The 15550-nt window shown below is 33.3% G+C and overlaps 3 protein-coding genes across 3 annotated transcripts in view; 1 reads left to right on the forward strand and 2 right to left on the reverse strand.

Moving 5' to 3' along the window:
* LOC136800113 (nucleoside diphosphate kinase homolog 7-like) overlaps positions 1 to 15550 on the forward strand; it is an 87303-nt gene that overhangs the window by 68503 nt on the left and 3250 nt on the right. The gene's annotated exons all lie outside the window — the stretch shown is intronic.
* LOC136800271 (uncharacterized) lies at positions 913 to 5351 on the reverse strand. Its single transcript, XM_067056892.1, has 6 exons — positions 4685 to 5351; positions 3838 to 3926; positions 3434 to 3581; positions 2887 to 2953; positions 2441 to 2721; positions 913 to 1879 (listed from the first exon to the last, which is right to left on the reverse strand). Exons 1-6 carry the CDS (start codon positions 5219 to 5221, stop codon positions 1550 to 1552), a joined length of 1452 nt encoding a protein of 483 aa, XP_066912993.1. The 5' UTR covers positions 5222 to 5351; the 3' UTR covers positions 913 to 1549.
* Positions 6575 to 10427, reverse strand: LOC136800268 (uncharacterized). The gene is made up of 6 exons (XM_067056888.1): positions 9522 to 10427; positions 9276 to 9367; positions 8756 to 8903; positions 8080 to 8146; positions 7650 to 7921; positions 6575 to 7201 (listed from the first exon to the last, which is right to left on the reverse strand). Exons 1-6 carry the CDS (start codon positions 10080 to 10082, stop codon positions 6851 to 6853), a joined length of 1491 nt encoding a protein of 496 aa, XP_066912989.1. The 5' UTR covers positions 10083 to 10427; the 3' UTR covers positions 6575 to 6850.

The following is a 15550-nucleotide window of genomic DNA, read 5'->3' on the forward strand; positions in this document are numbered from 1 at the left end:
AAGACACTCCTTTAGACTCCCTGGAAATATTCGTCCAACCCCTGTATGGATTAAAAAAGGTGTGGTCCATTTAACGGAAGAAAAACGAATGTGAAAATTTATTATCGCGAAAGGCAGGGTTTTCGAAAATTACCTCGGCTTAGATCTTGTTAAACGGTTGTAATTAACACGAGGATAGCAATTTTGTAAGTAAATGAGAGAGATTCTGATGAACTCTAAACGAACTCTAAACTCAGCGAAAAAAAGGACTTAAATGTGAAGTCTTTGTTTCACGAATGTCACTGTTAGATATTTAACAGTAAGCACTGCCCATTCCATCGTCAAATTTAGTCTAGTCATTGGACTAGATTAAATATATGAAAAGTATACAATGTGCCCCGATAAAGTGGAGAAATTTTTATATAAAGTAAATTTTCTCAAAACTCATCATCTTAACTGTGTTTAGAATGATTGGAATAAGGTTACAATTCTCTTTTTAATCAATAGATATATAATTCCCAAGATGATTGAGGATTTTACTTTATATAAAAATGTGTCCACTTTTTTTGGGACACACTGTAGCTAATTATATAGATTATAAGTGTTGTTAGTTGGGTTAGTTGATTGTTATATTTTCAAATTTATTCCACCATTTATTCTTTTACTATACAAAAAATCTGTTAATTATTGGTTATAAAATTAAATTAAACTTAAAATATTATAAAATTTTATCAGTTTTGTTAAATGTTATAATATAAACAACAGTATACAATTTTACAAAGAATTTTAATTTTTGACGGGGGCACCTTTCCGTTGGGACAAATTTTCCCCTAAACTTTTAGAGTTAGCCCATATTATTACCTGCCAAAAAAACAAACTACCTACTGTGTCTATCCTTGCCTCCTGCTTTGACAGAAATTCCATAAGGTAGAAGTACAACTTAATATGGGCCCTTCCAAAGGTTGAATTGGTTCACTTTCAGAGAATTTCTGAAAGGGATACGAACACTATATCAGTAAAATATTATGTTATTTCTTTTTGGTTTTGCTGTATCAATCCTTGATTACCCATGATTCCTTTCGACCGAGAAATGACCTATGTTGTTAGGATTGATACCGTAAGCTGGTCTAATATCGACATCCTTCATCTAATCCCGACTCCTTTTTTAGTTTAGAGATAGGAATAATTGGAAGGTTGGAATCACTGATAGACAAACGATTTTTACCTTTCTGATGACTAAGCTAAGTAAAACTAATTTCATCAGTGATTCCGACCATACTATTATCCCAACTCTAAAGAATTGTAACGGAATTACATAAGAGATGTCGACATTAGACCAACCTACGGTAAGAGTGCATTGGTATATTTTTAACGTACGAATCGATGTAAGTTATCGTTTCAATATATCACCAACACTGTCATCTTCGATATAATCTTCATATAACATCTTAATAACGTCTAAAACATCTCAATGAAGTCATGGTATGAACGTTAAAATGACGCTCTGTTAAAATGACCTCGATCCCTATAATCCCCATCTTTAGTATCATGTCAACCAGCAACCGTCCAATCAAGATTGCTGAAGTATAAACTTTTTGTCCTCTGTTCGTTTCTTTCTCCCCTTAATCATTTCTTCTGACATTGCTGCTATCTCTTTTTGTATCTGAGCAACTTCAGTCATAAGTTCTTTGAACTCTTCTTTCTGGTCTTCAAGAGTTGGCTCTTTAGTATTATTATTGTCTTTCAATTTTGCCAACCCCTTGTCTTTACGTCGGCATAGAAACCATATATCGAAAAATATGCCCATTATGATTAAAACGGCGCCCTTTATAACGTATATGGTATACACATTCAAATCTGTGAATAGTTCAGACATCGGCGCGTAATACACTTTCTCAACCTTTGTGATAAAAGATATGAAAATAAATTTTGACGACTCTATTAAATTGACGTTCTTTCAAATTTAATGCATAAAGATCGGGGTGTAATGTTTGGGAATGAGCACATTTTATGATGATTTTTAGTCAGATGAAGGATTGTATTTTTTACTGTCGCTGTTCTGTTTGGGACAAGCTGGAGTTTTTACAAGCTCTTATTTGATTTGGTTGGTCGTTAAGATGTAATAAAAGAATCTTATTACTTTTTCTAAAGAACGCGTCACCTCTATCACTTTAAATGACCAATTAGTGAAGTATCTTGTAAAAACTCCAGCTCATCCCGTTCTGTTTGCAGTAAGTACTGAAAATCTCACGATGGATTTATAATAGGCTGAATAACGGCTTTTATATGGACTTTTTATATGAAGATTGTACATCACGGACCCAATAGCTGATTGGTTGTAATTGACGTAAAATCAGTCAATACGTCACTTTCAACCAATCAGCTTAATGGGTCCGTTGAAGACATTGCAATCGTGCATATATTATCAAAAGCACTCTTTTCAAAAAAAATATTCACTTACTTTAATTGATGGTACGTTCTTTCTGGTAGCTTCGCTTAAGCCTTCCTTGACTTCCCTCAGATAACAATAAGTTTGATAAAGTTCTGGTTCCCTCGGTAAATTACTTAGTAACATGTATATTGGTACAAAGATTTGTAATTGGTTAACAATAGCAAGTTTAGGATTGGATGAGTCTTCGTTCATTTTGTTTTGGTAATAACTGGCGGATACTTGATTCATTATCCCCAACTCCACTTCACCGCTTCTTACTGCGTCTAAGATGTCTTCATAGCTGCCGTAATCTATGAAACACGAAGATAAGAAAGTCAGTGAACTTTTAACGCTTTCTACACCCCCCCCACTACTTTAAATGTTTTTCCTTTTTGCTATAAACTTAGCCGAGGTGTTAATTTTTAAAATGATCTGATGTTGGAAGAATAGATCTTATGGAAAAAGAAATGAATTACCTATTAGAGTGATGTTCCAGTTTGACGATGCCACCATTGCTTCAACAGAACCTCTCAAACCTGCCACCTGTCAATTGAAAGGTTTCACAAAAATTAAAATAACCCCCAACAGATATCCAACCACTTCTAAACGAATTTTTATTTCTGATTTCAAAAGTCCACCTTTGTTTTGGTGTAATCTATATGTATGTTGGCTTCCGAATCAGGCATTTCTGTATTTCTCCCTCAGAAAACATACTAAGAAAATAATTAACCAAGAACAATTTTTGAAAATCGAACGGTTGTAGGGTCAGGGGTACGCAAAATAAGCCTACCAATAATTATAATGAAACTTTAGTACATGTTTTTTTATAAGCATGATGTTTATAAGCATACGTAGGCTCCGTTTTTGGTACCCAAACAATGGCTTTATTGTTTGAGAACAATAGAATTTTAAAATTCTCAGCATAATGCGAGCCTGAAATAGGGACAGACACTTGCTTATAAAAAAACATGTATTGCTGGACCAATTATTTTCAATGCAGCAATGAAAACAAAAAACATGTACCGTTTTCCCTGTGATATCTAGATAGTGAAGTTTTTGTATAGAATCATGCATAGTTCCAGTGAGAAGGGCTGCAATAATCAGAGAGCTAACCATCCATATAATGTTCAAAAAACGTCCTGGTATCGTCCATAACCGAATGTCCCCGTACCTGAAATCGATCATTTACGTTTATCAAATTAAAAATGTCTTACGATTTAAAATGGTACCTTAGTTATTGGGAGGCCTTGTCGGTTTTTTAATTTTCTGCGGCAGGTGACAAAAATCACTTTGTGATGGAATTGTTTACCATTCAGGTAATTAATTCCAAGGCTAGTGCTTAGATACTTGGTTTGATTTCTAACGTCTAATATGGTTTTGAAATTTTGAAGTTTCAAATTTATGGTAGGAGTATCAATATCGCTTACCCTACAGTCACCATAGAAACAAAATGCAACCAAATATTTTTGGACATTCCTCTTCCAGTTTTCAAGTAACCATTCATTTTACCTGATTCCTTTGAAGAAAAAAAGAAAAAGTTTTTTTCAAAATTGGTTATACTAGGAATGTAGAAAAAATATTTTGGATTGTGCAAACGTTTCAGAAATTAAGTGACTTCGGAATGAAAAGAGCTATAAAGAGTGGGCGAACTTTAAGATCTATTGTTTGGAAGTTAATCTTTGGTTGAAACATTCTTATTACGTTTGACTTTCTGAAGCAGTATTGGTAGTCTTATCCCCCAGTGTTGGGAAAGGGATTGGGACTCTCTGGCCCAACCCCCTTTCAACAAGTTGACTTATTATTAACTACCGTATTACTTCGAACAAACGCCCCTCCTAAAAGGAAAATTATTTAAAAAACGCCCCCTCAAATAAACGCCCCCTTCGAATGAACGCCCCGCTCCCTCTAGGGGAGGGGCGTTTATTAGTAACTTGTGACTTTAATACTTCAATACCAGTGTTGATTGGGTTTGAAAAGGGAGATTTTAGTCATTTCTTGTAACCAGAGCAGTTTTCAATGCAATTTTAGTCGTTGAATCAAAGAAATTTTGCACTAAAATCCTGATAAAGAACTAAAACAAAGGGTATATTTATTCTAAATATTCGACTTTACACTAAAATAGTTTAATAAACGCCCCCTTCTTTTAAATGCCCCCTCGAATAAACGTCCCTCCTAAAATCAAAAAAATTTAATAAACGCCCCGGGCGTTTATTCGAAGTAATAAGGTATCTGAAAATTTGGTCAATTTTTATTAGAATAATTAAAGTAGCTTACCAATAAACATATGAGAATTGACAGCGCCAATATATAAAGCAAAGCCACTATGAATAAGATTTTACTATTCTGGAAACCCATATACACTTTATATGTGAACGAAATTTTCTCCCTTAATGCAAAAACTGCTATATTTTCATCATACTGAAATACACTTCTTTGAATCTGTTTACCCACCACCAAAGTCTCATGTGTGTCTTTATCATCTTCATCAATCATTTGTAGTACAGGGAACCACGTGACTTTGCCACCATTGGCTGGTCTCAATTCCGGATGGTCTGTATAATTCCAACTGATCGATTTATCGAATAACAATTTATTGAAATGCGTATAATTCTTGAGATTCACTTTAGGTACAAAGGGTGGGTCTATTAAACAGATTTTCGATACGTGTCCATACATTTCTGGGATTAACCCAACAACCTCGCCTTTTTCATTTGTATATATAAAGGGTGGCGCTTCCCAATAAACAAAATCCCATGATATCAACTGAGTTTCCACACCAATAAGTAACGTCAAGAAACCAACGATTTTCATTTTGTCTTTTTATAATCAAGTTGTTATGTTGGGTTTGTGTAGCCGGTGAAATTTTGTCTCAAACTCAGATTCTTTTCGTTTGTTGGTTGATATTGTAATTATGTATCTTCCACTTTTTCAATTTGTTTTTCACTTAAAAATAAATGCAATTTATAGTAAAATCATTTTATTCCTTGAAAATACTGCGTGAAAAGGTACTGGTCAAGTATATCAAGGTGAAAGGACATCAATTTAGCTGAAGTTATTGTTTTCTCGTGCTCACAGATGAAAAGATTTGACGTTATTTTATCCTTTTATTGAATAGAGCTTATCGGAGATTTTGATTTTTCTAAAACAGTGATGCATTATGGCATTGTTTCGGGGGTATTACAATAGAATTCCCTCGAGGAATTCCTAAGAGATTTCTATTGTGATACTCCCGAAAAAAATCCAACAATGCAACCGCTCTTTAGAAAAATCAAAAACTCTAAGATCTATTAGGTTTGAAAGATGTATTAACGAAGCCTCAAATAATGGTCTAGTACAATAGGCTGCTTTGAAAAGGGTGTGCCTGCTATATATCAGTGAAAACCCCACCCCCTTTTATGTTTCTTAACCTTCAACAAAAGGCTATCATTTATTTCTACTAAAACCCTCACAAAATAAAATGTTAGAAATTATACACAATTTTTAATGATAAATACAATAAATAAGTGCTTAATTAAAATGCTTAAAAATAAACAATGAAAATGCTTAATTTATAATAAAACATAGTATAAAATTCTCGTTTTGCTTTTTAATAAAAATTGATACAGCAACGTTTACATCATGGTTGCAACTATTTATATACAGTCGGCGCGTTGATTTATTCTCAATATATGGTTTGATTTATAATTGTTCAGCTGACGTGTTCATCTTTTTTTTTTCATGTGGCTTCCCAGCTCGGCGGCACGCATCCCCTCTGATATGTAGGGGATACTAATTGTGTATAAAGTTCCCGTCCAAGAGTTACCCAAATTCGCGGTAACCTGTTTCAATTTTCTTATGAAGGGTTTTGAAGTCCAATGATTTTATTATAACCTCTGGCCATTGAAATCTTTAATTCAATTTTAATGAAATTTAAAGATCTCTCATATAATAAAACTTACTTATCAAGCTAATCAAATTTCTAAAACTAAAAAACTCAAAGGTGGGGGTAACTCTCGGACGGGAATTTTATACAAGACGAGCAGTAGCGTTCTCAGGGGTGTCGGAAAATTTCTGTAGGAGAGCAGAGTTTTATGACAACTTCGTAACAAAATTGCGCTCTCTTACACTAATTTTCCGACCCCCACCCCTGAGAACGCTACTGACGAGTATACCTTATATCAAAGCGTATCAGATTATCAGATTTTTCAGCATTTTAATGTTACGAATTCTTTTCTTTGCAATGTAAGTGAAACCAGCTTTTTCATATTGTAAGAACAACAACAATAGGCTGATAATATAATGCAACACAATATATTTTGTTTTATTATCTCTGTAATATTTGCTGCAATGTGAAACGCCCGTTTCATCTCTCATCTCTCCATTATTCATCCGTCCGCCCTTTCTATCTTTACGTTTACAAATTTTCAGCATCAGGTGTTATCGCTCTAATATCAAAAAACTTCAATACCACGGGTTTTTGTATTTAGCCAATGTATTGATTTTCATAATGTTTTCTTTTATCCCCATAATGTCTTGTCTCATTTTGTTTAGTTCGTCATTCCTCCAATTGCCATTATCAAAATTTTTATTCTTGAAATGATTTTCTTTGAAGTTATTGAAATTTGTGTGATTATGAATGATGACGGAATCTGACCGTTTTTCTTGCTTTTTCTTTTGCCTTGCCCAAAACCAATAGATCAGATCGTAAAGCAATCCAGCCGCGATTAGAGCCCCGATGGCGATGGTCGAGTATGAGATGAATTTGGTTTTCTTGTAGAAATCAGCAATGCTCTCAACGTAAAGCGTCTCTTCCTATACGTTTTGTGAGAAAAAAAAAATGATTTTAGAATATCTTACGCTCAGAAATAAGAGATGTTATGTTAGATTCGTACACGTTTTTTTATGAGCACATCCAAAATTTTGCCTTCAGATGTTCTCAACTTTTTCAGTTTTAAGCATAAAATTGTTCTTAACATGTTCTTATTTTCACTGTTTTCTGAGTATTTTTGTTCGCTTTCCAAAGAAATCAGGTGTTTTAGAGTCTGTGAAGCCTTAAAATGTTCTTAACTTGCTATTAATATTATGGCCATTGAAGCTTTATGTTCTTATATAACTTGTTCTCATAAAAAGAACATGTAATTTTATACACCTTATAGAAAAATCAAAATCATATTTTCTTGCCAAACTGTGAATTATAAAACCCATAAATATTTCCTTAGAATATTAAAAGTTTTGATGATAAATTTAAGTTCCAACTTACCTGAACGAACACTTTATACTTTCTGATGTGCATGTCGAAAACAATATTAAAGTAAGTATTCACGCACTCCACATAACCTGGGTACGCAGCAAATAGTTTGGGATTGTACAACATTTTGACCGGTGATTTCAAATCCAATTGAAATGGTACTCTCAATTGTAATTCGTAATAAATTTTCATCATCATGGAGCCTGCAATGAATGCTGGGAGAACACCTGCTTGTGCTTCCCCATTCGATACTGCTTCCACTACCTCGTCGTACGAATCACATACTAAAGTGTTAGAGTTTTAAAGATCAGTTTTAAGGCTAGCCGTTTATTTGATTTGGTAACTTTAAAATAATGCAAGAAAAGTCCTGCCTAGAGGCGTAGAGATTTCTGGCCTGGCCTGGTCTGGTCTTAGTAAAATAAAGTCAAAAAAACTTTCTTACAATACAATGTGCTGTTGTAGTCGCGAACAATGGCATTAGCTTCGTATGAATCTCGAATTGTTGCAACCTGATGAAAGAACATACGTCAAAGGAAGCTTCAGAAAACTGCAATAGAGTCTCCAATCGAACGCACGGGGAACACAAATTTATTCGAGTTAGGGACATTTTGAGTTAAGGAGATTAGAGTATAAGGTATTGTTATCTGAAGGGATCAACAAACTCGCTCGAGTTAAGGAGACATTCGAGTTACTCGAGTTATTCGAGTTAGACTCCACTGTACTATCTTTGAACGAGATCCCGAGGAGCTATTTGCTATTGTATTTTGCTAAGTTTTTTTCCCGTTTTGTTTGTAGCGAGACAATTGGAATTATTGCTTGCTAAATCTTTCCCTTTTCGATTAATTCTGCTCAGCTTCACGAAACCTGTGTTTTATCTTGATTGCCGTAAGTTTGTCTAATGTTGCCATCTCTCTTCTAATTCCGACACCCAACTAAGCTGGGATTAATAAAAAGGTCGGACTCCCTGATTGAAATTTTTTTTTTGCTTGAGTGATTCAGACCTTCCTACTTTTCCTATCCCTGAAGATGAGAGGTGTCGACATTAGAGCAACTTATGGTAGCTCTTAGGTCTCAGTCAAATGTTACTCTAGTGTTCCCTAATGGTAAAAACCCTTTACCTTGTCTTGAGAGAGGTCAATATAGTCAACACCAAGAACGACATCCGATACTGCCGCCGTCATTAATGAAGCTGCCGCCAGTCCTAGGATCATCCAGATGATGGTCAGAAAACGTCCAATAAATGATCGTGGTACGACGTCACCGTATCTATGGAAAAATAGTAAACAATTTATAAGAAGAATTCACTAAACCTTTTCAGTGTGAACAATTTTTCTTAAATGTGAAAGTTTGCAACTCTTTTTTAAATCTAAAACTTTAAACTAGCATGAAAGCTTGTAAGTTGAAACAACCAAAAAGCCTTCGGATGTTCTTAACTTTTTGAGTTTTAAGCCTCATTAAACCATTTTCTGAGTATTTTTGGCCATTTTAGTAAGAAACCCTGTGCTTTAGATTCCGCAAAGCCTTGAAATGTTCTTAACTTGTTCTTAACATTTTGGCTATCGAAGCCTTATGTTCTTATATAGTTATTTCTTATAAGAAAAACGTGTAGATCGAGATGTTGGCTACTTTTATACTCACCCAACAGTAGTCATGGTAACAAAAGCCCACCATAAACCAGTTCCAAAACCAAATGTGAAGGATTTCCCAAATTCTGGATTGTTCCATCGCTCCTATGAAGAAAAAAACAGACTCTGAAATGAAACGAAAGTTCATTAAAAGAATCAGTTTTGATTGCAGGTCAGCAAACGAAAGTATGATTTCGATAAGACTTATGAATGGAATGGACAGATCCGAACTTTTAAAAATAATAAAATTCAAACTTACTGCAAACCAAACCAAAATAGCGAAGATGATAGCACTAAGGAACGAAAGTACCAAAATATGTTTGGTCTGTAAAATACCCAAACTCAATTTATAAAACAATGAAATTTTATCGCGTTTAACAACAACTGCCGTTTTGGGTTCCGTAAATAGTGTTTTCTCAGTCATTGATCGATTGTCATAGAAATTCTTGTCAAATTCCTGAATGACTGGTAGCCATTTTGCTGACAATGACGTCACATCTTTAAGTATACCTTCCTCGTAAGGATAACCTTGGTTATCACGAAAAATGTCGTAAAATTGTTTCAGCGAATCCAACATGACAGTTTCATTTAAATTCTCGACATTTTTTGTTTTGTTGACTTTACAACCGCTTTTAATAAGTTTAAAAGATTCAGCAATTATGCCTTTTGTTTCATTGCCTTCTTTGTAATAGTAGGGTTTCACTTTCCAAATGATGCCAGTTGAGATACCAATATCTTGTTGTGCAATACTATAGTTTGCCAACAAAAGGATGGTGATAGATAACGCGTATATGGTCTGTCGGCTATCCATTGTTTTCATGTTTCTAACACCTTTACCATATTTTTTGTTAACACTTTCTGTTTTAATGATATTGGAACAGAATTGCGAAAATTTTAATATTCTCACGCGTCCGTTTTTTTCAATTAGTACACAGTACACAATTTATTTTTTGGAAAATATCCAATAATATGCCAGATGTGAAAAATTTACTTTTAATAACGTTTTATATTCTCGAACCACAAAATACTCTTTTACCCTTTTTTTAAGAAGAACTTTCAACCAAATCTTTATTTTTCCCTTTAGATTTTTTACTATCGAGTTTTTTTCCCAATTTCTTTTTTATCCTGCTAGATATTTTCTTTATTAAATCAATCTTCTATTTTTCCTGAAAAGAAAAAGACATCAAATTAGTATAAAATACTAATGGGAAATATTCTTATTTCAAAATTTGATACATTTTATTTTTGGTACGCTAATTTTCATTTCTTGTTGTTATTCACCCTTTTTCAAGTCATTAAATTTGATTATACATTTCTATAAAACTCTCTTTCTTAAATATTAAAAGTTTCCCATAGGTTTTAATTTCGATAGAAAAGGCTCGAGCTCCATGGCTCTTTTATTCCCGATGAGCATTTTTCTTTCCTCTCAGACGAGATCTTTTATTGTGCATATTTCAAAACAACATTTTTTTCACCAAAAAAAGAAGATTTTATTAAAAAGAAATCTAAATTTGCCCATCAAAATTTATTAATCCACTCAGAAAATTGAATATTGCAAATCTAATTGAATCTCATCAAATCACGCGCTCTTAAGATCACCAACAATGAAATCACTGCCTTTAAACTTTAGACCATGTTCAGACGTTTCGGTTTTGTATCGTTCCGAAACCAAACGGTTCCGAAACACTGTATGAACGTCAAAATTGGAAACGTCAAAAAAGAGGGATGTGCTGGAGTTTTTACAAGATACTTCACTAATTGGTCATTTAAAGTGATGGAGATGACGCGTTCTTTAGAAAAAGTAATAAGATTTTTTTATTACATCTTAACGACCAACCAAATCAAATAAGAGCTTGTAAAAACTCCACCTTGTCCCAAAAAAGAAGACGTTACAAAGCAAAACAGATCAATGCGGTTTCACTCTACTTTTTTCATCGGAACGAAATTACTCCATTTCGTTGCCACGAAACGTTCCGAAGTCTGTAAGACACTTTTTATCCGTAACAAATGCTATACCGGAGCCGTAACGTCTGAACTTAGTCTTAAATTTTTTCCTAATTAGAAACCTGCTCTGTACGCACGTTTTTATAAGAACCAGGAAACTTGTGCTCAACCTCAAATCAGGGTAAATGCTCTGTTCTTGACTTAAAATCAGTAATTTGCCACAATCGGGTTTTTCGTTTTGCCTAAATTCAGGATTTTCCTTCCTTTTCTCTTCCCAATGTCTAAAGATATTAGCGAGTTTATGTATTTGCGCTTTTGTGACGTGACTGAAGCGATTTGAAATAACCCGCAATTTTAACCCGTAAAATTGAAGACGGTAAAAGTATTTGTTTACCGACGTTCTCAGTTGATCGGGATCTTCGGATCTAGACAAATTTGAAGCTACCTAGACTGGAGTCGTTTATAATGCATGTAATACTAATAATAAACACAAATAATGATACGGGATTTAGTTTGTATAAACGACTGGAAGAATCCGGTGTTCCAGCCTTATAGATACAGGGGCTAGCTACGCAGAAACTTGCGTAGCGAGAAAACAATTTATCAAGCAACAACAAACTCTCAAAATAAAATCAACTCAAATGAAACATTTTTAACACACAAATCCACACACATTTTATTTTCAAGAACTTTTTTTGAGCGGGAAAAAATTTTAATTGCGATATTGACTTTTTTTTTTTGTTTGGAGTTAGTGCACAAAGGTTTCTAGACGACTAAAATTTACTTTTTTGCTTTATTTCTAATATGTCTGAATTAGTCGTCTAGCTTGCTAGACTAGAAGCTACCTGCCTCCATCGCAAAAAAAAAGGTTTTTTCACACCCTTCCTTTTTCAAATATTTCATAATCTTTGAAATTTTACACCCCTAATAACAGTATCACTTATACTTTGCAAACTTTTCTTCGATTTTTCAAAACAAAAAACCACTAAGCGGAAAGGTTTCTAATTCGATCTCATTCAACCTCACATCAAACTCCATCGAATTTTGCATAAAATTCAAGAAGTATAAGTCAAAAAGTATCCCCTTTTATTAATTGCAGTACTCAATTTTTTTGTAAAAAAAAAGTATATCTTTTTTTTTTAGTTTTAAATAATTTAATCAATCTATACAATAATTTGAGAAAAAAAATCTTGAAAAATCTTTTCAATATACAATCTTTTTTATATGTTTTTACTCCGATTTTATTGACCAATTTTTTATCAAACTGAATGTGTTCTTTTTATGAATTATTTCTGATTTCCCTCTGCCTATTCAACTTTGTTATGGGTTCCCTTCCCTGCTGAATCGAATTGAAATATTTTCTGAAATTTTGAAAACATTTTTCAATCAGTTCGTATTAAATACCGGCTCCACTTGTTTCATAAAAAGCTTCAAAAATTAAGTGCAATATTTTTACATTCATTTGCATGAAATTTTATTATTTTCAATCTTTCAAATTTAGCCTTGAGATGTTTTTAACTTTAAGGTTTTATTTTTACATACACGCTTTTTTTATAAGAATGGTGTAAATCCATTTCATCATGGATATTCTTAACTTTTTGGGAAAAATCATCCGAAAATATTCTTATAGTTTTCTTAGGTTAGGATCCTGATTCAGACTAGATTTAACATTTAGTACATACGTCTCAAGCATAAAATGATATTTTTGTTAAAGGAGTGAGCCTTACTTGGGGGTAATTGACAACTTATAATTGAAAATGCTCTAAAAGTGGCATTCTTAGCTCGAGTAGCAAAATTCCACGATGGTGATATTCTTAGCATATTCTTAATTTTTTGGCCATTTTCATCATGGACATTCTTATAAAGTGTATTCTTATTTTAAAAAAAAGCGTTTAAGTGTCACCGTTTCATATCAGACACATATTTCATATCAGGACGGTATCTGCCTATTGTTATATTATGCTGATATATGCAAAAAATGTTTTTCTTTTCCTTTTTCTGACCAATCTTGCTCCACATCCGTGTCAATCCAATGTGAAAAAGCTTGTGAGTTAAAAGTGACGAGTAAGCAAACGTTATCACTCTTATTTAAAAACAAAACCTTGAAAATACATATCTCAGTTTTTTCTTAAAAATAAGGACAGGATAAGAACAATTTGAGGGTCAAAGTGCCAAAAAATTAACATTCATTTTCTTACAAATTCAACTGGTACTTTTGAAGAAACTGTAAAGATGATTTTTCGTATCCTTAATTTGTATTCGAGCTACTCTCCGATAAACTGATATTTTTCAAACCTCAACCATACCGCATCAATATATGACTAAGCTAGCGTATCGTAAATAAGAAAAATAAAACTTAATCTACAGAAGAATATTAACTAACATTCTCCTGCAAGATTCTGCAAACACTTTCAAAGCTAATTGTAAAAAGGCACAAGTTTATTACGAAAATCAGATAATTAAAATTTATTAAATTTCAGAAGAAACATTTGGCAATTTTACAATCTATGGTGGACTGAAAAACAATTCGAAAAATACGTTACTTATACAAATGATTCAAGTAATGTTACATATGTCACGAATAATGACAGGTGTTTTTCCCTATCTACTTCGTGCTATACAAAGCGTAACAAGCGACGACTTATACATTTCATACTACACTCCCATGAGTATAGTGGACCCGGGGGGGGGGGTACTTAGGCAAAAATAGGTGCTGGGTATGTGCGGACGGTAAGGGTCGGGTTTTTCACCTTTCAAAGTCTCTCTAAGGGTTACAAAAATCAGGAAATTTCAAAGTAATAATCACGATTTTTAGAAAAAAAATTTGATTTTGAGAGAAAAAATTACAAAAAAGTCTCACTAAGGGTAGGAAATTTTTGAAAATCAGGGAAAATTTTTCGAAAAAGTCTCTCTAAGGTTACTTTTTCACTAAAATTTGATCTCTCTAAGGGTCGGTTTTCGGAGGTCCCGTCCGCACATACCCCTCATTCACCAACCCTAGTACCCCCCCCCCCGGGATAGTGGACGAACTTAAATCAATCTTTACCCCATTGGTTTTTATTTCATGTTACGTTTTTGCTGGACACACTGTATTACTGTCACTCAGTATACTTTCTTTACTTACTAAGTAACCTTAAGTTACCTAGTAACCTTGCCTGAAGATTGTCACCAAAGTAGCATGAAACTGCCAGTAGCAGAATAAAAAAGGTGTCTTTTCTTCCTGACTAAGTAACCTATAGAATTCGCAATGTCTGTCAAATACTTAAATTAAATGTCCAAGATTTTCACGGTTTCCGCGAATGATCTGACTACGGATATTTTCTGGATGTATTTCTGCATACCGTACTTACCTATAACAATCCAGTAGTTATCTTGACAATCCAAAGGCGCCAAAATGGCAAAAATTCGGATATTGCTGCGGTAAAGCCACTTTTTTGCGATTTTGGCGGGTTGGATTGTTAAGGGAACTATTGGATTGTTATATGTAAGTACTCTACTACAACAAGTTGTGTAGTGAGTTTTTGTTATTTTACAGATGATGAGAGAAAGTTATGTTGTAATCAGTTCAAAGATCAATCATTTTTCTTTGAAATAGGCGAATAGACTAAATGAATTACGATATAGAAACTTGTTGGAAGTTTTAGACGTCTTATGTTTTTCAAAATGATTTAGCCTGATCTATAGATGATAATATCAGATATTGTTTTGAAACTAAACCAAAAAGAGACATTTTTATACAGTATGGAAACTTTTCAGGGAATTACACTCTCAAGATAAAGAAATCATCTCATGTCGGGGGATAAACTCTCAATCAAAATAGTTTATCCTGCTCTAAAATATCAAAAAAACTTTTCATCTTCATTTTCCTTTCAATCAGAAACACCAAAAAAATAAACTATCAAAATGTTATATCTCAGGAACATCTTTACCAAGAAAAGTTATACTTTCTTTACCGCAGTTTATTTACAAAAAATCACAGTTTTTTGAAGAAATAAAAATGAAGAAAATACTGATGAAAAAATGAAGAAGTTTTTTGCAAGTTCAAGTTGATTAATGTTAATCTTTTACTAATCGCTAATATAACGATCTTTTTTGTTTTTCAATCTTTATTTCTATAAAATTTCTACCATGTATATATTGAAATTATTTGCGTATTCTCAGAGGTTCATTTCTATCAAAAGTTAAGGAGATAATCCTATTAAAGAGATCATATATTTCTTTCCTATGTTTAAGTATTTTACCCATTAAGTTTGAAGCCCTGAAGGGGCTAGAGATGAATCTTTAACCTTTCTCAAACAAGAAAAAGTGAAACCTTGCTTTGCGCTGCATTTTAAACGACAGATT

The sequence above is a fragment of the Clytia hemisphaerica genome, unplaced genomic scaffold (assembly GCF_902728285.1).
Source record: "Clytia hemisphaerica strain Z4C2 unplaced genomic scaffold, Clytia hemisphaerica genome assembly, whole genome shotgun sequence".
Taxonomy (NCBI): Eukaryota; Metazoa; Cnidaria; class Hydrozoa; order Leptothecata; family Clytiidae; genus Clytia; species Clytia hemisphaerica.

Excerpts from the sequence above, each read along its gene's own strand:
- LOC136800271 (XM_067056892.1), bottom strand. The coding sequence starts at position 5,221 with ATGAAAATCGTTGGTTTCTTGACGTTACTTATTGGTGTGGAAACTCAG. Across the intron at positions 2,722-2,886 it reads CTGGAACATCACTCTAATAG|ATTACGGCAGCTATGAAGAC; the intron begins GTAATTCATTTC and ends CGTGTTTCATAG. Across the intron at positions 1,880-2,440 it reads AGAACGTACCATCAATTAAA|GTTGAGAAAGTGTATTACGC; the intron begins GTAAGTGAATAT and ends TTTATCACAAAG.
- LOC136800268 (XM_067056888.1), bottom strand. The coding sequence starts at position 10,082 with ATGAAAACAATGGATAGCCGACAGACCATATACGCGTTATCTATCACC. Across the intron at positions 9,368-9,521 it reads CTATTTTGGTTTGGTTTGCA|GAGCGATGGAACAATCCAGA; the intron begins GTAAGTTTGAAT and ends TTTTCTTCATAG. Across the intron at positions 8,904-9,275 it reads GTTACCATGACTACTGTTGG|ATACGGTGACGTCGTACCAC; the intron begins GTGAGTATAAAA and ends ATTTTTCCATAG.